At 39.7% G+C, this 23,822-nt stretch overlaps 1 protein-coding gene and 2 long non-coding RNA genes across 3 annotated transcripts in view; 1 reads left to right on the top strand and 2 right to left on the bottom strand.

Moving 5' to 3' along the window:
• Window positions 1-23,822, bottom strand: part of SLC6A20 (solute carrier family 6 member 20) — a 65,944-nt gene that overhangs the window by 4,982 nt on the left and 37,140 nt on the right. The window contains exons 4-9 of the mRNA XM_051963207.1: window positions 20,163-20,390; window positions 17,334-17,444; window positions 13,650-13,891; window positions 11,817-11,979; window positions 10,099-10,303; window positions 8,990-9,149 (exon numbers count right to left, since the gene is read on the bottom strand). Coding sequence (XP_051819167.1) covers window positions 8,990-9,149; window positions 10,099-10,303; window positions 11,817-11,979; window positions 13,650-13,891; window positions 17,334-17,444; window positions 20,163-20,390 — 1,109 coding nt within the window. The remainder of the gene's footprint in view (window positions 1-8,989; window positions 9,150-10,098; window positions 10,304-11,816; window positions 11,980-13,649; window positions 13,892-17,333; window positions 17,445-20,162; window positions 20,391-23,822) is intronic.
• On the bottom strand, window positions 201-7,551 carry LOC127539166 (uncharacterized). Its single transcript, XR_007947873.1, has 2 exons — window positions 7,399-7,551; window positions 201-1,322 (listed from the first exon to the last, which is right to left on the bottom strand). It is a non-coding gene; the product is annotated as an uncharacterized LOC127539166 (long non-coding RNA).
• Window positions 1,318-7,344, top strand: LOC127539167 (uncharacterized). Its single transcript, XR_007947874.1, has 2 exons — window positions 1,318-2,101; window positions 5,055-7,344. It is a non-coding gene; the product is annotated as an uncharacterized LOC127539167 (long non-coding RNA).

Below are 23,822 nucleotides of genomic sequence, written 5' to 3'. Positions count from 1 at the left end.
AAGACTCTATCACGTGTTTTACTTTTGTTTGTGTCTCATACACATATACAAGGATCCATGTCCAAGCCTGCTCGCTAATCTACTTTTAGGTCCAGCTCCTGTGGCCCTTCTTCATTTGGCATGGCGGGGGAGGTGTGCCCAGGGTGTGGCTTGGCATTAACAACCCAAATAGCCAGTGGAGAGAATCTGATGCTTGGGGATTTTCTTTTTCTTTCTTTCTTTCTTTCTTTCTTTTTTTTTTTTTCCACTGAGGCAATTGGGGTTAAGTGACTTGCCCAGGGTCACACAGCCAGGAAGTTCCAAGTGTCTGAGGTCAGATTAGAACTCAGATCCTCCTCACTTCAGAGCTGGTGCTCTACCCACTGTGCCACCTAGCTGCCTCTTGCTTGGGGATTTTCAATTTGGAAAGGAAACAGGGAGAGAGAACAATGGTACTCCTCAGTGCCAGAAAGGCTCATTGGCCAGTTGGTGGATGGCTCACCAGGAGGCAGATCGCGAAGGGACCCACTTTATTACTTGAGAATAACTCTGGCTTAGGGACTTTGGAAGGGACAGGGAGAGGAACAGAGAGATTGTTAAATCCATTGAGGAAGAGCTCTTTTTGAAATTACCAAAATCTATTAAATTATTATTATCTATTTAATTGAATTTATTAAATTCAATCACAGGATTTTTTCAGCCAGGACTTCAGAGATCTTTTAACCAAGGATTCTTAACTTGCGGTTATGAACAGATTTCAGGTTCTGTATGGGGGAAAATGATATCTTTATTTTAACATAATAATGGGAACTACTATTTATTTAGCACTTACTATGTGGCAAATGCTAAGTGCTTAACAATGATTCTTTCATTTGATCTTCATAACATATCACCCCCATTTTACAGATGAAGAAACTAAGACAGAGATTAAATGCTCACACAGGGTTAAACAGCTACTAAGTGTCTGAGGCTAGATTTGAACTCAGGTAGATAAGTCTGTCCATTACACCAGCTAGCTGCCCATCATGAATGTTGTTTATACTTAAAAGGAGAGTGAGACCTTTCCAGAGTGACCATAGAAAGTTGAAGAAGAAAAAGACCCTCTGCTGGGGTCACAAAGCCACAAGAACTTTTATAATGGGGTGCTCCAGGGACATTTATCTCCGTAAACTTGAGAACTCTGTGCCTAACTGGAACCCTTCCTGGCTACAGACACAAACTCAACATAATGCTTGGTACTCCGTGTAGATCTACTCTGGGGGGATGCCTTCTCCCCTCCAAAGTCTCTTTCTCTGTCTCTGTGTATTTTTTTCTCTCCTTGTCTCTCTGTCTCTTTTTTTCCCCTTGTGGGGAATAGATAAGGTGAAGAACTTACAGGAATGTATGAATTCTTTTTCTGTATTTTATTATTTCTGTGTCTCCCCTATGACCTGTATATGTGCAGGCTCATATCTACTTGAGCCTTGGCCAGCTAGAAACATATTTACTTAACCTGAACTGATGACATTTATTGGTATTTGACATTTATCAATATTTAGTCTATTAGCTGGACCACTGTCTGCTTGATTAAGCCTGAAGGCCTGACTTTGTTTCCCAGAAATCAGGAGATTTCAGGGAAATAGAAACCTTCCATTCCAATCTCCCCAACTAGCAACAACCAATTAGATGCCTCCCCCTCCCCTTCTCAATGCTCTCTTACTTGTGATGTAATTTCTTGTATAAAAGCTATGTATTTTTACTACTTCTTTAGCCCTCCTACCGCGAGCTTATCTTGCGATGGGACGGCTCATCCTCCGGAGGTTTTTCAATAAACAACTTTTCTGCCTTCTACTGAGGGATCTCTGAGTAGTCATTTTGGGTAAGGGTCTTCTACATCCCTCACAGATGGGGGCTCGTCCGGGATGGGGTCTTTGGGGGAGATGGCTATGTGCACCCCGAACAGGGACAGGCGCCCACGGAGTAGTTTTCTCCATGGTCTCTGGCTCTGGGTGAGCAGCCTCCCTCCCCTCTTAGACAACGACCCGAAGCAGGAATACTCAGTGGAATGCAGAATTGAAGATTGAAAGAAGTAGAGTCCTGATGGCCGGCATTTGCAGCCTGAAAAGAAACATATGTTCTCGAGGTAAAGCTCTTGGGAAGTCTGGGGGTTTATTGGCTGGGTCGAGGGAGACCCTGAGGGATTAGCCCTCTTAAATTTATTTTTGGTGTGGACTGCTGTTAACCCCAACGATAAAGGACTTTTCCTAAGGAAGCTCTCGGGTGGCTGTGGGGGCGTGAGGGTAACATAGGGCCTCCGCCTGGGCGTGAGGATAACATAGGGCCTCCGCCAACACCTGGATCAGGTCCAGGGTGGTATAGAAGCAGTCCGAAAATTTGTATCAGGACGTTAGCTAGGAAATTCAAGACTGGAATGAACTTCCCAGATATACAAGGGAAGAAAACTGGGAGGATGTATATCCCAGGATTATTTGGGTATATCAGACTTAAATCTGTATGTAAAAGGTGAAAATAGAGTTTTGTGAATGTCTGTGTGTATGTCTGCTTTGCATTGCCTTTGTTCTGTGTTAAAAGTTAGAAAGCTCATAAGAGATAAGAATTCAGCTCTGTGTTACAGGCTTAGAAAAATATCAGGATGAATTGTGGGAACTGGAATTCATTCAGAGTAGTAATTCTTTCAGTGTGGCTCAGAATGTATTGGTCTTAGAATTTGGGAACTAGTTTTGGGCTTCTCAAGAAAAGAAAATCATTTTTCTCTCTCTCCCTCTGTCTCTGGCAGTGGCTTTGCAGGAAGGGGGAGAGAAGGGGGAAAAATAAAAACATAGATTGAAAGTTTGGAAAGTTTTGAGAAAAATAGAAGAACAGTGGCTATCGCTCCTGTAAACAAGGAGCCTGTTATCAGGACTCAGCTAGAGAAAAAAATTCTCAAGGTAAAGCAAAGATTGGTGCTTAACTCTTTCCTGGTTACTAAAGAAAAGACATGGGAATAAAGTATCTAGGTAAATTTTAGGAAATTTCACAAACTGAAGTACTGGTTAATTTTAAAATAACTTTAAATTAGTGTGTGTGTTAAGATTGGAAAATTTAAGATCAGAAATAAGAAACTGCAGATATTGGAAGGGAGTAATAAATATAGAGTAAGAGAGGTAAATAGTTGAACACAGGGGCATAATGACCTGTTGGACCTGTGGGAAAACTAGGCATACTTCTAAAGAAAAAAAATTTGCAGGAAAAGAAAGAAAAATCATTATTAGTAAATTTGCCTTCATGGAATTAGAGAACAGAAAGTTTAAGAAGACTAAACTGGGTAATTGTTTGCAATATTTGATTAAGAGTTTTGGGAATTTACTATATTTTAAAGAGGTACTATAATTTTGAAATTGAAATAAAATTAAAATTGGGGGAAATAATTTACTGTTGCCTTACACATGTTAGATTTATTCTGAGTATAAAATCTTAAGAATTTTTCGAATATTGTGGCCTTTACAACTGAAGAGAAAAACTTTTCTTTTTTTTATTATTTGGTTGGACTTCAAATTGAAATATAGGTTGTTAAACAAAATGCCAGTAGCTTACCTTAGGGGGAGCTTGTGTTTATATCTCCCTACTTAAATGGTATGTTGCTTTTTAAAAGTATTGAGTAATTTGTAAACTATATTATAAGTTTTATGAAATTTGATTCAAAATTAATTGTGAATCTTGAAGTTTAAAGTTTAAAAAAAGATGATTTAAAGATAAGGGAAAAGAGATTGATTTACAAAAGCAATTAATAGTTTAAATAGAGCATCTAGTCGGAAGGATTTTTGGTTTAGGAGTGTTTAAAGTATGTAATAAATTTTGAGCAAGTAAGCATTGGGAAGAGAGAGAGACAGAGAGATGGGATAGGAGAATGAAGGTAATTTAAGAAGGATTGATTAGTAGAAACAAATGATTTCAAGAAGTCGTCAGTGGGAAAAAGAAGGAACTGGTTGGAAAGGGTAGTCACAGAGAGATGGATGTGAGAAAGGATGTGTTTTTTGTGGGAGGAGAGAAAGCGAGCAGCAGGGGAAAGCGGCAGCCGCTTGGTTCCTTTGGCTGAAGAAAACAAATGGTTATTTAAAGAGACAAATTGCTCTTACAAGATGTTAACTGATTGAATATTTGTTTCTTTAGATACATAATGGTTATGAATATTAAAGAATATGATCAGAAATGTGGTATATAGTTTGAAAGGGTTATTTCAAAAAGTTTAATTGATGTTTTCAAGAACTTTTCAGATTCTTTTTATGTGAAAATAGGAAGTTTTAATTAACTGTATTGATGCCAATTATCTGAAATGGGACTTTAAGGATAATAGTTTTTGCCTTCTTCCTTTTGAAAATGTTTTTGTTGTGAACCATATGTAGTTTGGGATTTTTCTGTATATTGGGTATTTTAAAAGCAAAATGATTGGTATATTAAATTTATTCAAGATGCAACATCTACTTGGGTATATAAGAATTGTGTGAATTTTCTGGGATAAATTTCTTACTGTTATTGATATAAGGTCATGGTAAATAACTGAGATTTATTTGAAACTTTGAAGACGAAATTCTTTGGGCTTGTAATTAATGCTATTTGGAAGTTTTAAAGCTCCACTCTTCAGTGTGCTGAAGATTGAGTTTTAACTGCTTATATTATGTTATAATTATGTTCTTGCATTTTTTCCTCCTGTGACTGATTTCTATGATCAGAACAATAGTTAATAAGAACTGTTAAGGTAATTCAAATATGTCATACCTTGCTGTTTCCAATCTGGTTATATGTAATCATTATATCCTAAATACTTAGGCAAATAAGTATTTAGCCTCGTCATTTGTCTGTTACTGGATATTTGTGTTTTATTTAAAAAAATTTTTTTTAATGATAAGAGGACAATTTACAATTGTCTGTGAAACCTAACTGCTATTTATTGGAACTATAGCTGTCTGCCTGTCCTGTGAAGCAAGCTTATTCCTTCACACAGGAACTGCTGGCCAATCTATACTGGCCTCCCCACATATTGTTGCAGGTCCAGACTATTCTAACTTTGTTAGATTTAGTTTTTTTTGTTTTTCTAGATTTTGGTCAAATTACAGATTATTGAATCTCTTCTGAGACATGGATTGGCCCATCTGAAGCTTATATTGACACCACACCCACACCCCTGCATGGATTGAGCACTTTCGCCCATTTCTCAGCCTGAAGCAGCTAAGATCGAGACCATCGCCAGTGCTCCTGATGTAATTTGGACTGATATGGGGGAAGTGGGAAAGTGGTTGATGAATTATTGTTAAAATTACAACTCTATTACTAGAGTTAGAAAAAAATGCAAATATTACTGTGTGTTTAAGATTTGGGATGGAAATTATTCAAAATGGTAACTATTGCTGTTAAGGAAGTTATAATATGTTTATAATATCTATGTTCACTTCAGAATATGTAATTGTTTAAGGTATTTGATTTGATTTGATTTGATTTGATTGATTTTAGGAAACTCCTCCTGTACTAGACTGTTATGTATGTAGGAACTTTAATTCACTCTTGGGATTTATATGTGGATGGTTATTTGACTATTTATTATTATTATTTTTTGGATGATTCCTTTCCATGAGGAAAAAAAAAGGAGAGGAAGAGATAGGGAACTAGAGAAACTGGTGGATTTTTCTCAAAATACCTAAAAGAGTGGGAACCCTTAGTTTTCTTTCACTTTTGCCTTACGTACTTCTGCCCCACCCCCTATACCACCAGTTCAGATTGAATTGGAAGTCCTTAAACAATCCTTTTTGTTTTTACTATGTTTTAGCTTTGAAATCCCTTATTCTGTGGAATTGCCCTGGCAGACTCAGTTTTGGGAACTATTCTGTTTTAAAGAAATCTCTAAGATAAAGACACTTGTCTTGGGACTGGCAATCTCCAGCCCTGTAACCCCAGTTTCTTAACTGGTACCTCAGCATTTTTAATAACATTGCCCTTTTGAGATCAAGCCTCTAAAGTTTGGGGTTTGCCTGCCTTCATGTTCTAACTGTGCATGCTCTGATATCTCTGCTCAGAAATCTGTATTCTAGTAGCAGCCCTGTCTGATCCCCCTGGGTGGGGACAGGTGGAGCTACTCTAAGCCTCACCCTTCTCCCCTGGAGTGGGTTGCCCCTCTGAATGGGCAGCATGACTGTCTCGAGCCCTGCTACTCCCTCTATAAGCAGAAGCTGAGTTAAGTACACAAATGACTGCAGACCCCCTAACACAGTGAACTGTCCATCTCAAGCTGGATTCTCTGGCTGAGATGAGGGCCTTTGTACTGCTGATAACTCTGGGGTTGTCAGGAAGAGACTTGTCCTTGCCATAAGTCCTTGCATTTTCTAGTTTCATTTTGATTTATTTGCCTCACATTGGATTGGTCAAAATTATGGTGCTGAGACCTCCCAGGTATCTTAGGGAGGTAATTCAATAATTCAAATATTCAGAAGAAGAGTGTGTAATGTTGTGCCTCAGTTTCCCTAGATTGTCATCTTTATTTATCTTTGTATTTTTATGTTTGCCAAATGCCAATCTGTTCTGTGATAACTGTTTCTAAGATAGTTGGTGGAAGCAATTTTTATGGTATGAACTTATTGCAGTCAATGGTATTATCCTGTTGCTGCTATGTCTATCCTGTATAATTACATTAGTAACCAGAATAGTTCAGTGGTCCCTATCAAAATATTGCATACAGAAGATGCTATTAAAATGATGATTCTTCAGAGAAAAGACTGGAATGTATTAAAGAGGGATGATCTTGATTGTGAACTTGATAAACAATGTATAGATATATTAACTGATTTTGAAAAGTGTGTAAGTTCTTCATAGAAATGTGATAAAAATCATTTACATATTAGAAGGGGGGAGCTGTGGGGAATAGATAAGGTGAAGAACTTACAGGAATGTATGAATTCTTTTTCTGTATTTTATTATTTCTGTGTCTCCCCTATGACCTGTATATGTGCAGGCTCATATCTACTTGAGCCTTGGCCAGCTAGAAACATATTTACTTAACCTGAACTGATGACATTTATTGGTATTTGACATTTATCAATATTTAGTCTATTAGCTGGACCACTGTCTGCTTGATTAAGCCTGAAGGCCTGACTTTGTTTCCCAGAAATCAGGAGATTTCAGGGAAATAGAAACCTTCCATTCCAATCTCCCCAACTAGCAACAACCAATTAGATGCCTCCCCCTCCCCTTCTCAATGCTCTCTTACTTGTGATGTAATTTCTTGTATAAAAGCTATGTATTTTTACTACTTCTTTAGCCCTCCTACCGCGAGCTTATCTTGCGATGGGACGGCTCATCCTCCGGAGGTTTTTCAATAAACAACTTTTCTGCCTTCTACTGAGGGATCTCTGAGTAGTCATTTTGGGTAAGGGTCTTCTACATCCCTCACACCCTCCTTCTGTTTTTCTCTGTCTCACTGACTCTCTCTCTCCCTTCCTCCCTTTCTTCCTCTCTACCTGTTTTTCTCTCTCTTTCTGTCTCTGTTCTCTATTTCTAGCTCTCTTCTCTGTCCCTCTCTGGCACGTTCTCTCTCTCTCTCTCTCTCTCTCTCTCTCCCTCTCTCTCTCCTTCTCTCCCCCCTTCCTTCCCTTTCTTCCTCACCACCTCTGATTTTCTCTGTCCCTCTCTTTCTTTCTTTCTCTCTCTCTCCCTCTCCTCTTTCTCTCCTTCTCTTTCTCCCTCTCCACTTGTTTTTTTCTGTCTCTTTTTCTCTCTGCCTCTCCATCTCTCCCTCTGTCTCTTTCTTTCTTCTCTATTTCTCTCTCTTCTCTCTCCCTCTCTTTCTAAGACAGACTTATCTACCTGAGTTCAAATCTAGCCTCAGACACTTAGTAGCTGTTTAACCCTGTGTGAGCATTTAATCTCTGTCTTAGTTTCTTCATCTGTAAAATGGGGGTGATATGTTATGAAGATCAAATGAAAGAATCATTGTTAAGCACTTAGCATTTGCCACATAGTAAATGCTAAATAAATAGTAGTTCCCATTATTATGTTAAAATAAAGATATCATTTTTCCCCATACAGAACCTGAAATCTGTTCATAACCGCAAGAAACCTTCTCTCTTTCTCTGTCTCTGTGTCTCTCAAGTGTCTCTCTTTTCTCTCTCTCCTTCTGTTTCATTGACTCCTCCCATCCTTTTCTCTCTTCTCTCTCTCTTTTTTTCTCTTCTCTCTCTTTCTTTCTCTCTCTCTCCCTTTCTCCTCCACTTCTGTTTTTCTTCTTTCTCTTTCTATCTCTCTGTCTCTTTCTTTTTTCTCTCTCTCTCCTTCCATATAAAAATGCATGTGGTCTCCCCTAAAATAACAGAAGTACCTTGAGGGCAAGGACTGGTTCTCCTTTTATCTTTGCAATCTTTTGAAGCCTGGCACATAGTAGTTGCTTAATGGTTTCTTGTGGATTGATTGAACAATTGCAATAACAATAATAATAATAATGAGAATTGATATAGCACCTTACAATTTGCGAAATGCTTTACAATGTCATCTTATTTCCTCCTCACAACACCCCTGGGAGGTAGATGCTTTCATTAACTACGTTTTGCAGAATATCCAACAATGATTACAAGTTCAAATTAAGTGAAGAGGGAGGGGAGGGGAGGGGACATCAAGCACAATTTACAAACAGGTGAATTAACAGACAATTCTTAGGATGATAATTTTTCAGAAGCAGAGTTAGTTTCCATTGAAAGATAACTTGTTCACTACCCCCCACCCCAAGATGCTGAGGAATCGCAAGTTCTGTTGCTTTCGAGGCAGTAAGGTACAGAGGGAACTGTTCAAATATAGAGGGAACTCCAAAGACAGAGTTAGGAAAAATGAAATCAGAGCCCAACTCTTGACAGATTTCTCTCTCCACCCAGCCCCACAAGAAAAAAAAAAAGGGGGGGAGGAGCCAGCAACTGGGTGGATCAGTTATTGTTCTTTGTATCTCCTTTGTACCCAGATTAACTGATTAGTCTTGGAAAGAGATTGGGAATCTTACCTTCTTAGACCATAAACATAACAAACAGCAATGGTTTCCACCAGCACAATGAGCAGCAGGGAGAGCGTGGCGGCATAATCGTTGAATATGTCAAACCAATAGTTTCCTGCCTCCATGGTGAACAGCAGTCCGATGATACAGTTAAGGAAGCACACAAGACCTGGCGGGAGAAGGGCAGCTTTTCAACTTCCTGGAAGTCTCCCTGTGGCGGGCATCTTTCTTGGAGGCAGACCCATTAAATGGATCTGCTGTGGTCCCTCCAAGGGCTGGCGGGTATGACAGACCTCTGGGCAACATCAGTAGCTTCACACCCACTTCCTATCTCTGTCTGTCTATATTGGCATATAATGTGAATATTTTTGTCAAGGCAGAAAGGTTGAAGCTGAGCGGTTCACCTAAGAATTACTGGTTGAGACGTTCCATCAAAGTTCTTCCTTGCCTCTGTGGCAAGGGTCCTTGGGTTATTTGTGTGACTTGATAACATTCAGCCCCAACTAAACAAGGTCTTGTCTACTCTTGCCCAATAATTCTGGACATCATAGATCTGGGACTGGAAGGGACTTCAGGAGCCATCTTTCCCACCCTCTCTTTCTACAGATAAGAAAAATGGTGGTTGGAGAGAGCAATGTTTGCCAGACAATATTCCTGACGCCACAAGATTTCTCTCCTGTATGAAAGAAACCAGTGGTCTCTTTACCCTGGAAGTTCACAGCTCCCTTGGACACCGAAGGTATCTTCTGCACTATGATTAGCTTGATCCTTCCAGAACCTTCATTATCAGGAGGATGCTGTGACTGGTCTCTCTCCAACCCTGTCCAAGCTGCCTTGCTGACTCCCCACAGAGCTTCCTTCTCTACCATCCCCTCCCACTGAGTACCTTCATCTCTCCCCAGCCCAATTTCTCTTTATGTTATCTTCCTGAACTAGAATGCAAGTGTCTTGAGGGTAGGGCTTCCCATTTTGTACTTTCAGCACTTGGGACATGGTAACTGCTTAATAAATGATTGCTCATTGATCACTTTAGTGTGCTTCCCTCTGGACAAGTCTACATAATCTAAGCTCATTGGTCTGTTTAACTCTTGGTATGCTTTGCCCAATGAAAGGCTAACCTGAGATTGCCTCCTTGGGCAAGTGGCTTGAAATGGTCTTGCTGTCAGTCAGAGGAGTGAGAATGGCGGCCGTGTTCCCCAACATGCTTCCTATCCCCAGCATCAGCAGCATAATGAAATAGAGCACCGACCACAGCTGGGACACCTCCATGTTTTTAATGGCTTCAGTGTAGACAATAAATGATAGTCCAGTCCCCTGGACAGCCTGCCAATAATAAGACACCACATTATATCAAAAGTGTCAGTCTTGGAGCAGCTAGGTAGTACAGTGGATGGAGCACCAGCCCTGCAGTCAGGGGATCTGAGTTCAAATCTAGTCTCAGAAACTTAATATTTCCTAGTTGTGTGATTCCCAGGCAAGTCATTTACCCTCAATTGCCTCAGAAAAAAAAGTGCCAGGCTTACTTGTAGTTCCACGGGGGAGAGGGGATGTTGGGGTAGGGATAAGACAATAAATGATAGTCCAGTCCCCTGAACAGCCCGCCAATAATAAGAAGACGCCATGTTACATCCAAAGTACCAGACTTACTTGTAGTTCCATGGCGGGGAGGGGATGTTGGGGATATTCCGAACCTGCAGGGAGCTAGGATTCTTTGGGTTCCTAGGACATTCCTTTAATAAGTCCTATTTGCCTTTTATTTCCAAACATGTCATTCCATGACATGAGTCTTCAGTGAATCCATCATATGAAAAAAAGAGAATTAATGATGCTTTGCAGAATTTTGAGACGTTAGAAGCTCAAATTTATCTAGCATCTTGAGAAGCATAGAATGATCATAGGGCAATGAGCTTTGATTGTCAGTCTGATATTAGCCTGTGCTCTATTTTCCTCCATGATACTTGAATATAAGGAAATACTACCATACGATAAATATGAGAAACATCAAAAACATAGGAAAATGTGTATGAGTTGATACAAAATCAAGGAAGCAGAACCAGGGAGACAATATACCCAAAGACTGCAACAATGTAAATGGAAACCACATGACTGACAGATTTGAATGTAGTTATTCTATTGACCAAAGTTGGCCCCTCCAAAAAGAGATGAGAAAATGAGCCTTTCTTCCTCCTTCGCAGAAAGAGTCTATGGGTATGTAATATTGCATATATTGTTAGATTTACTTGGTTAATTTTGCTCCCCAGCCCTTATTATTGTTTTTTGTTCTTTGTTACAGAGGATGCTTCTCTGGATAGGGAAGAAAGTAGGTGAGTGACATGTATACATTTTAAGCTGATAATATATATAAGGTTTTTGGGGGTGGGGCAATTGGAATTAAGGGATTCATCCAGGGTCACACAGAGAGTAAGTAATAAATGTATAAGGCTGGATTTGAACTCAGGTTCTCAGGCAGGAGTGCTATCCACTGTGCCATTGAGCATCCCTGCTTTTTTCCCCTGAGGCAATTGGGGTTAAGTGACTTGCCCAGGGTCACACAGCTAGGAAGTGAGACCTGATTTGAACTCAGGTCCTCCTGACTTCAGAACTGATACTTTATCTACTATACCACCCAGCTGCCCCATATCCCTAATTTTTTTTTTAAAAAAAAGAATGATATTAGTGGGAAATAGTCTTTCTTGATTCTTGAGCACAGAATCAATCACTTGAGCTCACAGTCAATACACTCACTCTTTTTCAGAGATGAGTATGAGGTTTCTGATTTATTTTGTGGCAAGGATATTGTGGGAAAAAACATAGAAGTTGAATCAGTAATACTTACAGTATTTAGTTCTGATTCCAAACTACAGTTTTTAATCTGGGGGAACAGTTCACTGTATTCCTTTGGGTAGGCAGATGCCAGGTGATCTTTCATCTCCTCCAGGTTTCCTGGGGTCAGAAAGCCATCTTCAAGGTCAAAGGCGTTGGTCAGCAGCAAGATGACCCTGGGGAGTCAAGTTTACTGTGTCAGTTGCCACTTATGAGAACGTGATCAATCCCATTGTAGTGAAAGAGTTTGACTGGCAATGCTGGAGAAGATAAAAAAGACCTTTTGCTACAGTGTCACTAGTTTTCTCTATTTTTGTAGTGAGAAAAAGGATAATGTGTGATTTTTATATCCTCCCCCTACGATTGGCTTTTTGTCTTATTTAGATAAGAAGTACCTTCAAAATGCAGGGACTTTTGTGTTATGTGTCTAAGGAGACACAGTCCCCACCCTCCTCCTTATAATGTCATATAATCAAGAGCTCTGGCAGGATTACTGAATTATGGTTTGGGGTTGGAAGGACTTCAGAGGCCATCTAACTCAACTGTCTTATTCTATCCATGAGATCCTGGTGCCCAGGGAGATAAATGTCTTCTCCAAGATCACACAAATGGTAAGTATAAGAAGAGGAATCCAGCTCCTGGGGATGATTCCTTTAGAAAGGAAGGGGGTATTTGGCATGTATGAAATACATCGAGACAGAGTTTGGGGAAGTAAAGGAGATTGAGAGATCGGGAGATCAGGGAATTGCAAGGGGAAAAGTTTGGAACAAATGATTTAGGGAGTGAGGGAACTGCAGCGGAGAGAAAGTGGCCTGGAGGGTGCAAGATGTCAGCAACAAGGATCCAGACAGGTGGAGAACACTTTAGAAAAGGTAGTTGTTGGGAGGAGAGTCTGACAGTGGTCATGGGACACACGGAGCAAGCCAACTGGCCCTGTATGCCAAAGATTGGAAGAGGAGTAGCTAATTCTGAAGAGCATCCCAGGTGACAGGATCTCTTTAGGAGAAGGCTAGGATTCATTGAACCCCAGAAGTTAGAAAGGATGTGAGGGGAACAGAGGGACTTGGAGATACAGGAGACTTTGTTGATAGAATGGAAGCACCCCGAGGGCAGGGACTGTTTCATTTTTGTATTTGTATCCTCAGCTAGTTTAATGCCTGACACACTGATTGGGAAGAAGCTTATCCTGGTGGAGATGGTACCGGACTTGGAGGAGGTAAGACTGGGATCCAAATCCCAGCTGAGTCACTGATGTTGAGCAAATCACCCTCTAGTGTCCTCACTTCAAAAATGAAGGCGCTAGACCCAATGACCTCGTAAAGTTCCTCTAGCTCCAAATCTCATGATGTTAAAATTGTTTAACAATAAAGGGGACTCCAGAGGGTTCAGTGGAAGGACAAAGAAGAAGAGAGAAAGAGAAGATCAAAGTTGAGTTTGCTCTCATCGTGGAGGTTGGCAACAGCCTCCAGGTGGTACAAGAGAACAATGGTTAGAGGTCTGAGCCAGAACAATGTAATGAAAAGAATACTGGATTGAGAATCAAGGTACCTGGGTTGAAATCCAGAATCTATTACTTATTAACTGTGTGACCTTGGGCAATATAAATTTAAACACTTACTAACCCTGGGCAAATCACTTAATCTCTTCGTGCCTTAATTTCTTCATCTTTAAAAAGGATAAAGTAAATCCAATGGCCTCCAACATTCTTTCTATCTTAAAATTTATTATGTCTTAAGTCAATGGGCTTCAATTTACTAATCTGAAAAATAAATTGAATTAAATAGATAACCTCTAAGAGTCTCTTCTTCCTTCAGTCTAAACCCAATGACCTACCCATCATTCTTACTTATTGATGCAGCTCTCGTAGTTGAAAGTGGCCTTGAAGCCATAGATGGAGAACGTGACGATACTGGCAAAGATGGACGTGGAACTGTTAATCAGGGACACAATGATGGCATGCTTCTGGCAATTGTTGGACGGCTCATTGTAGCTGGCAAAGGCAATCAGGCTGCCGAACCCGAGGCCAAGAGAGAAGAAGATCTGTGTGGCCGCATTGATCCAGGCTTTGGGGTTCATTAACTGCTCTAGCTGAAAAGTCAAAGGGGGAGAAGCTGATCAGAGCATAAGGAGATACTGGGGACTCAGGCATCAGGGTCTGTAAGAGGAGTAGGTTAACAAGCAGTTACTAAATGCTTTACTATGTGCCAGACTGAGGACACAAAGAAAGGCCAAAAACTCACAATTCTCAAGGCAACATCGATACCCAGTTATGACTATTACTCAGATAGTCCACTCCAAATTTGGAAAGGAAGATTCTCAATTCCAGATTGGGGAATTTCTATTTTATCCTAGAAGAAACTGGGAGCCACAGAAGATTTTTGAGTAGGGGAGTGACTTAGATCAGTGCCTAAGATGTTTATTTTGGCAGTAGTGTGGAGGGTGGATTAGCAAAGAAGAGACTGGAAACGGAGACCAATTATGAAACCCTTCAAATAGTGCAGGTGAGATGGGATAAGGACTTGGATTAGGGAAGTTGCAATTTTGAAAGGAGAGAAGAGGATGGATATGAGAGATGCACTGGAGGTAGAATGAGGAGGGCTTGATCACGCATTAGACAGGGGGTGATCCCATACATAGTCAGCTCCTCCTATAAACCTTTCTCCGTGTACCTGTCTGCTTCATCATGGAACGTAATTAGCAAGTGAGAGATAGAAAGGGATTGAACAACAGGTTTCTGAGTAGAGGAGAAGAAGTCTTCTTCCCACTCACAGAATAATTATGGTGATAATAATAATCACTCATCCCTATAGTTGTAATCTTTATAGAGTATTTATAAGAGTATAATCTAATAGATTTGGAAGTTGAAGAGATAATAGAGGCCATCAAATCTGATTCCCTTATTTTGCAGATGGGGAAACTGAGTGAGAGAGTGACAATTTATTCTATTTTTTCACTGAGAAGACTAAGATCAGAGATATTAAGGGACTAGCCTAGATGAAACAGCTAGAAAGTGACAGACTAGAGCACACAGCCAGCGCTTTTGATTCTAAGATCTAGGGTCTTTCCACTATGCTTTTCTCATCCTGCTCCAACTACAATGAATCTATTGGTAAGTAGAAGATTTATGTCCTAGGATTCAGAAGACAGTCCTCACTACCTTACCACTGTCCTTGGCTCTCCAGGGCAGAATGGAGCTATGGGAAGCTCCTATTCCTGGGGCTTTGTATTCCAAAGGGAGATCTGGATTAACTGTGATAAACTTAGCTATTCTCAGCAGTGAGTGATCCAAGATAATTCCAATAGACTTAGGATGGAAAATGTCATCTACATCCAAAGAAAGAATTATGGCGACTTGAATGAAGATCGAAGCATCTATTTTCCCCCTTTTTTCTTTCTTGTGTTTTTTTTGTTCTGATTTTTCTTTCACAACATGAGTAATATGCAAATATGTTTTAAAAGATTTTGTGTGTGTGTGTGTGTGTGTGTGTGTGTGTGTGTGTGTGTGTGTGTGAGACCTATATCAGATTGCTTGCTGTCTTGGGGAGGGTAGAGGTAAAGGAAAGAGGAAAAATTTGGAACTCAAAATCTTAAGAAAATGAAAGTTGAAAACTCTCTTTACACATAGTTGGAAAAATAAAATACTATTGAGAAAAAAAGACACCAATGGGAGGATCTGCTAAGAACAGGGCAATCTGAAAATAAAATTGGGCTGCCTTGTGAAGTAAAGAGTTCTCTCTTCATGGAAGAATATTGGCAGTAGCTAATAGCTAGATAAGGATGTTATGAAGAGGATTCCTACTTTGTGCAGGAGCTGAACCAAGGGCTAGCTCGCTTGCCAAGGATTCCTGTACTTTGGGAATAAGTTTTGAACAGGATGACCTGTGAGCTTTCTTCCAAATTCATAGTGCTATGATTCTCCCCTGATCTCTGCACAGAACAGAGGGGTCATAGTAGCAAGAATAGAAGCTATGTAGTGCTTTCAGATTTGCAAAGCATTTTATATGTGTTATCTCATTTGATCCTTACAACTACCATCATTGGTGCCATGAGTGTCTTTTTTTACAGATGAGGAAACCATCAGATGAGGCTGTGACCAAGTGAGTGATTTCCTCAGGCTGATACAGCTGGTAAGTGTCTAAGGCAGGATTTCAACTCGGGTCTTCCTTATTCCAGGTTTCATAGTCTATCAGTCACCAATCACTTAATTATCTAGGGAAGGATTAGACATAAAGCCAAATTAGTGAGGTTTGGGTTGGGCTCTTCTTCTATTTCCTATATCCTCTCTTTTTTAGCCCTATGATATACAGTATTCACGTAACCATGATAATATGGCGGAAAGATCACTGGGCTTGGGTGTCAGAAAGCCTGGGTTCATTGCATTTTCCTAGCTCTGTTTCCTCATCTGAAAACAAGAGAGTTGGACTAGATGATCTATGGTCCATTCTAAGCTTTAAGTCTTAAGAACCTGTAATTATTTATTTTCTAACTCCTCCATTTGTTGAATGCCCCAGACAGAGAGGACTGAAGAAAGTAGAGAGGGCTTCTCTCTCCTTAGCAGGGGTCCTCAAACTTTTTAAATAGGGGGCCAGTTCACTGTCCCTCAGACTGTTGGAGGGCCAGACTATAGTAAAAAAAAAAAAAAATTTGGTTTGTGGGTCTTTAAATAAAGAAACTTCATAGCCCTGGATGAGGGGGATAAATGTCCTCAGCTGCCGCATCTGACCCACAGGCTGTAGTTTGAGGACCTCTGCCTAGAGTCTTAAAATGGAAGCAAACTGGCCCTTTGATCTTTGTTTATTGAGCTGGCTTCTCAGCACCACAAATGATATTTAATATAATAAGAAGATGAGAAATATAGGAAGAGACAAGGTTTGGAGGGGCTCTAAATGCCCAATATGATGTTTGATCTTGGAAACAGAGAGCCACTCTAGAGAACTGAGAGGAAGGTGATCAAAACCACTTTAGTAGATGAATGGAAAATGGATTAGAGGGAGGAGAGACTTGAAAAAGGAAGATTGACTGGAAGACCATTGCAGCAGTTTGGGCATGAGAGTGTGAGGGCCTGCACCAGAGTGGTGAGAAAGGGGTGTTTATGAGAGATGTTGTGCAGGTTAGAAACCACAAGGCTTGCCTTTAGTTTGGATGTGCAGAGTGATTATGAGGAGATTGAGGATGATACCAAGGTTGCGATCCTAAGGGACTAGAAGGATGATAGCGTCCTTGATTGAAACTGGGAAGTTTGGGAAGGGATGGGGTCTAAGAGCAAAGGCATTGAATTCTGTATTGGACACGGTGAGTTTCAGATGCCTATGGAAAGTCCATTTCAACATGTCCAAGTGGCAGTTGGTGAAGTGAGACTGGGACTCAGGAGAAAGTTAGGGCTGGATGCATAGAATTGATAATTACCTTGTAAAGATGATAAATGCATAGGCAATACATAAAGAGAAGATAAAAATGGGTGTGTATATATATACATGGGGAGGGCGGACAACATGACTAAGTATTAAGGGAAATGAAAGTTCATCCTTACCTTGGGCGTGAACATGTACATAAGGCCATTGGTGGCTCCATGCAGGGTAAGACCCCGAATCAAATAGATGATGAGAACACAATATGGCAGGGATGCAGTTACATAGACCACCTGTGGGAGCCAAAAGATCCAGGTGAGCCTCTTAGAGAAAGGAATCTTGCCCACCTCTCTATTATCAGCACCCAGCCCTTTAGCAATTGGAGAGTAAAGGGGAAATAAAACCTAGCTGTGCCTCTAGTGAAGTCCTATTTGACCACGTAAATGTTACCTATAGAGTGAATTTTGGGCAATACAGGCTTATTTCTCCAGGGACTCAGAGGAACATCTATTTGATGTTCTGGTTTGGATGATTTTCCTGTACTAGTGGCCAACAATCATGATATAGTGGATAGGACATAGAATTTGGAGTTAGGAAGTCAGACACTTACTGAGGGAAGCTGGACAAGTCATTTAACTCTGAGCCTCATTTTCTGTAGAGTATAGGGTTTAGAACTAAAGTCCCTTCCCTAGAGTTAGAGTCAACCTATGACCCTATGAGAAACATTGAAATAAGGTATAACATCCTAACAAATAAAAGAGCTTATTAAATAAATCATTCTTTTGTAATTTTAATAATAGCAACATTGTAAAAAATATAACAAATGTAACAATATGTAAAGTAGAGAATCATTTGGAGATGTTAACAATGGTCCAGAATCTATATGGATCTTTGGATTTTCTTATAGAAGGTTTTCTCAAAGTAAAATATACCATCATTAATGTAAAATGTAGGGTTTGTGGATGGCATGAGTTTAACCATTGCTGACGGCTGTTGCTGACTGCTGTTGGCTACTGTAGCTACTATAATTAGCAATTCATAATAAAAATATCAGCTGTATAATCTTTATATTATACAGACTATATATACATGTATTATATAATATATATACACATATATAGTATACAAATTACATAGTATATAATTATGATGTTATATATTATACATGCATATATTTATACACACACACACACACACACACATATAACCTTGCTACCATTTATATAGTACTGGGCACTATATGAAGCATTTTATAAATATTACCTCAGACCTCAACAACCCTGGCCAGTAAATGCTATTATCATCCCCCATTTTATGAGGAAATCCAGGCAAACCCAGATAGCAACTGGGAAGCTGGATTTCAGTTTTCATGACTCCAGTCCCAGCGCCCTACCTAATGTGTGATTAGAAATACTCAACACTCTTGTCAACATCTAGTCCTCTCTGAGGAGCTCTCAATGTGTCATTTCACTGCTTGCTGGCAGAATAGGAAGAAGTCTGCATCTATTATTTCTCCTTGCTTTATAGCTGAGCTGACTGAAGGTCACATAAATTAAATCCCCATGAAGTCATACAAGCTTCTGCTTGATACCGGGTGTGTAGAGAGTAGCCAGGACCAGACGTTATGTACCTAAAAGTTTTAAAGGGTAAAATAACGGATGTGTTGACCAGAATCTCGTCTCTTTCCTTTGCTACAGTGCTAAAGTGCATTCATAAAACAAAGCTTCCAAGAATGACCTTGGAGACTACCAAGCAGTCTCCCTTTCGTTAAATAACATCACCAATTCCTTCTACAAGGATCACAATGATTCTGTGGAGGAAATCTATCCTGACCAGTCTAATAGAATTCTTAGGTGTGTTTGTAAATTTAATTTAAAGCTTTGAAAAGCCTCCGAATGGGCTCCACATCAATGGCAATTAGATTGGAGTTGCTGGGGGACTGGAGGAAATGTTTTGTCAGAACTAGGAAATTGGTTTAGATCTGGGAAACAGAAGATTGGGATAAGTTTTAGGCACTTCTGTTGAAGGAAGGCTAGAGTTGGACCTCCCATAGACTTATTTAATTATTATTTGCTGCATTTAACAATGACGTGAAAGAGGAGAGAACTATGAAAAAACTCTGTTTTAGAGATGACCTAGATCGAGATTCATACTGGGAAAAAACTCCAAAGAGATAATAATATGGGCTCTACATTATCTCATTTGAGTCTTATAACAGCCCTTTAAGGTAAGTAATACAGGTATTATTAACTCCATTTTACAGATGAAGAAAATGAGGATTGAACATGTTAAGTGACTTACCCATAGTCACACACACCTAGTAAATATCAGAGTTGGATATGAACCCAAGACTTTTGGTTATTCAGCTTTTCTGGTTCCAAAGCATCTACTGACCACATGTGGCCAAATGTCACAATATGCAAGTACATTTTGGTTCCAAAATAGGTTGTTAAAGGAATGATTGATACTTCTGAGGTCACTTCACAGACAGCAATCATGTAGTTTCATAAAATTGTCTTTTCTGCCATTATAGACACAAAATAATGAGTTGAATAGATCACCCGTGTGGTCCAAAATATGACAGATCTTAAGTTCTTTCATTGTATGTTGTACCATGGAAGGGAGAAATGTAGGACTTGTGGTTTTTAAGTGAACCTTCTTAGTGGAAGCTTCTTGCCTGCTTTATTAGGCGAGGGTCTGGGTGACAGTCTACACCCTTGTGATCTATCAAGTCTGATTGCCTGGTGTCAGCTCACCCCTGGGACTTTTCTGAGGTTGTTGAGAGAAATGAGTGTCACTTATCTAGAGGGGGACATCTAGTTCAAATTACTCACTTTACAGAGGAGGAAACTGAGGCTTAAGGAGGTTGCCTTGCCCATGGTCACACAGGTTGCGTGTATCAGAGAAGGGCTTTGAATTCATGCCTTTTGACCCTTTCCGTTGCTAGATCATAGTCCCTCCCCTTTCGAGCCTTCATTCCAGTGTTGTGTTGTAACAGATACTGAGCTTACCTTGCCAGTTGACTCTGTGCCCCTCAGAATGCATAGATATACCACCAGCCATGCTAAGATGAGGCACAAGGCTTGCTCCCACTGGATGTCCCCATTCTCCTGAATGGAGGGGGAGATATTGAGGGTTTTCCGGTACCAGAAGTACTGAGTTGATGAGGCTTTCTCACATTCTTCATCGTAACCCGTGAGGTTACTGTTCACTGGGCAGGTAGACCACGGCAAAGGATCCTTTAAGATCAAAACAATTATTATGCAAACACTGGTAGTAAAACAATGAAGGACTGATGAGGGAGAGGGAAGGGGGCTGGAAAGGCAAATAGGAGGGAATTAAGCATTTACACAGCACCTATTGTGTATTAAGCACTTTTCAAATATTATCTTACATCATCCTCACAATAAACCTGAGAGTAGGTGCTGTGCCCCAGAGAAACTAGGCCAAACCAGTTAAGTGGTTTGCCCTAAGTCACACAATTAGTGTCTATCTGAAGTGTATCTCCATGAAGTTTCATGATTCTAGCTCCTGTGCTCTATAAAGTGCCCCACCTAGGCAAGACCGAGAAGGAAGCCCAGGGAAGAAGGACAGGGGACTAGGGAATCTGCCGAGAGGGCAAAGAATAAAGACCACTCCTGGGAGGCAGAATAAAGACCACTCCTGGGAGGCAGAAGGTCAGAGGCCAAATCCAGCCAAACTCAGAAGGAAAACGGGGACAGGGATGGACCATGGAGAAGAAGCAAAGTATTCTGGTGGGAGAAAGATAAAGGCAGCGTATCAATCAGTGATGGGAGGACCGGGCAAGAACACCCAGCCAGATAGAAGTAAATGCAGGGGAGAGAACAGCTGTGGCTATTGCCAACTAAGGCAGATAAGCCCCCTGCAGGCCCTAACTAACTTTGTCTGTAAAAAAGTAATGGGGATTAGATTTTGGACTATCTCAGGATCTAGTGGACTTGAGATGTTGGCACTAAGGGCTGTGGATCACTGCTTCCCTGGGCTAAATACTTGGACATAGTTGCCATTCCAACATTTTCCTGCCACCTTCTTCATTTTCCAGAGGGTAGAGTTCAAAACTTGTTTGTTCATGACCCAGAATAGCTTGAAACCATAGGGGAAATACACCGGTAGGGAAAGCTTTCTACAAACAGGGGTTAATAACCCTCCCCCTTTTAACAACTGGAAGGGACCTGAGAGAAACAATGTTAATGAAGATAAGAAAACCAAGCTCTAGAGAGGTTCATCCACTTATCTGACATGACGCATCTTGTTACTTGAAGAGATTGATGGTTGCTTCCCCCTCCCCAGGGCAATTGGGGTTAAGTGACTTGTCCAGGGTCACACAGCTAGGAAGTGTTAAATGTCTTAGATCAGATTTGAACTTCTGACTTCAAGGCTGGGGCTCTGTACACACACACACACACACACACACACACACACACGTATGTATGTTTTAATGTATATTTTATTAACCCAACTACACATTGGATGCCCATTGGATGGAATGCTGCATCCAGAATCAGGAAAACATGAGTTCAAATTTTGTTTCAGATATGCCCTAGCTGGGTGATTCTGGGCAACCTCCTTAATTTCTCTTCCTTTCTTCCTCCCTCCCTTCCTCTTTTCCTCTTTCCCCCCTTCCTTCCTCCCTCCCTCCCTTCTTTCCTCCCTCCCTCTCTTCTTCCCCTTTTCCTTCCTTCCTTCCTCCTTTCCTCCCTCCTTCCTTCCCTCCCTCCTTCATTGCTTCCTACCCTCCTTCCTTCTCTCCCCCTTCCTTCCTTCTCTCCTTCCTTTCTTCCTACCTTCCTACTTTCCTTCCTACCTTCCTTTCTTTTTCTTTCTTTCCCTCCTTCCTTCCTTTCTTTCTTTCCTTTCTTTCTCTCTCTTTCTTTCTTTCTTCTTCCTTTCTCTTCATGATACATACCCACAGAGTAAGACTATTGGATCAGAAGATATGAATTGATTAATCAGTTTTCTTACATAATTCCAAGTTGATATCTAAAATAGTTGGGCCAATTCACAGATCCACTACTACTTTATTAATGTATCCCTAGTTATATCCTTTGGCTATTAATCCATTGGAAATGGATGATGTCATAGTTATATATATATATATATATATATATATTTTGGATATCAAACTTTATTGATTATTTGATGAAAATATTTTCCCACTTATCAATTCCGCTTCTTATTCTGTTCATTGATTTTGTTTGTATAAAAGCTTTTTAATTGGATTAATCAAAATTGCCTATTTTCTTCCTTTTGTAATATTTTTTTCTTTTATTTCCTTCATCACTTTTATAGCTAAGAATTTTCTCCAAACCATAGTTGGGAGAATTGCCACCTCCTAATTTCCTTTCTCCATATTTACCTGTGTGTGTGTGTGTGTGTGTGTGTGTGTGTGTGTGATTTGTAATTAAGTCTCATGATTTTTTTTTTAGGTTATTGTGATATATGGTATAAGATACTGATCTACCTAGTATCTACCAAATTTCTTTCCAATTTTCTTTAGCTCTTGTTAGCGCTTTCCAGCAGTTCTGTCTTCCCTCTATAATTTGTTCTTGGGGTTTTCAAATATTGAATAACTATTTTTGATTGTTTCTTGATAATCCAGTATGTTCTACTAATCAGCTTTTTCTGTTGTTGATTTGGTTGTTGTTATTGTTGTTTTAATGCAGTATCAAATCATTAATATGACTACTGTTGTATAATATAGTTTAATGGCTAGTAATGATATGTCCTTGTCATTACTGTTTTATATTTTTTTCTTTGAGATTTTAAACCTTTTATTCTTTTGATTAAATTGTCATTGTTTATTAAATTAAATTGTTATTACCTTTAATAATTTCATTAGTATAGCAATATCTCAAGGTTACTTTAGTTAGTCTCTTGATATTATCATTTGGGCAAACAAATTTTCCAATTATTTGTCTCCCTTCACTTATTTTTCTTGCCTTGTATTTTTTAAAATTCTGTCTGTAATACTAAACAAAATTAAAATTTTCATATATGAAGTATAACAAAAGGAATTCTTTCAAAATATATAGTAAAATCAACATATAACTTTCAAAGCTGTTCAACTTGTTTTTTATTCTTTCTGGCCCTCATTCTGTTTTCTTCTATGACTTAAAAAAATGCTTCAAAATCTCCCTTTTCTTTTTCTTTCTTTTTCTTTTCTTTAATGTTTTTTTTTTGGGGGGGGGGGAATCTATCTCTTTCTTCCCTTTTCTCTCCCCTCTACCAAATAAAAAAGAAAAACAAAACTAAATAGGCATAGTTAAGCAAAACAAATTCACACATTAGCCAAATAAAAAAATCTGATTCCTATTCTCTTCCTTTATTTCAACAAAGAATGGTTTATAATTGCATTTATAGAAATCTTACAAGTGTCTCAGTAGGTTAACTAATGCATTTCTTCCATTTACTCTTGGCAGGATTATAGAAAAGCAATTTTGAATAAATTATATAGAAAGTCTATCTTAAGTCCAGGAAGATCTGAGTATGAGACTTCTCTCTCTTTTCTCTCCCACCTCAGCCTCCATATACATACATATTGGCTGAGTGACCTTGGGAAATTCATGGACTTCTCAATACTCTAGGCAACTCTCCAAGACTGTAAGTTGTAGAATTGGTTGAAGGAATTTACTTAGTTGGGAGTTCCCTAC

This window comes from Antechinus flavipes, chromosome 5, assembly GCF_016432865.1.
Source record: "Antechinus flavipes isolate AdamAnt ecotype Samford, QLD, Australia chromosome 5, AdamAnt_v2, whole genome shotgun sequence".
Lineage (NCBI taxonomy): Eukaryota > Metazoa > Chordata > Mammalia > Dasyuromorphia > Dasyuridae > Antechinus > Antechinus flavipes.
The sequence above is the reverse complement of the archived record's forward strand: the minus strand, read 5'-3'. Positions and strand labels throughout refer to the sequence as shown.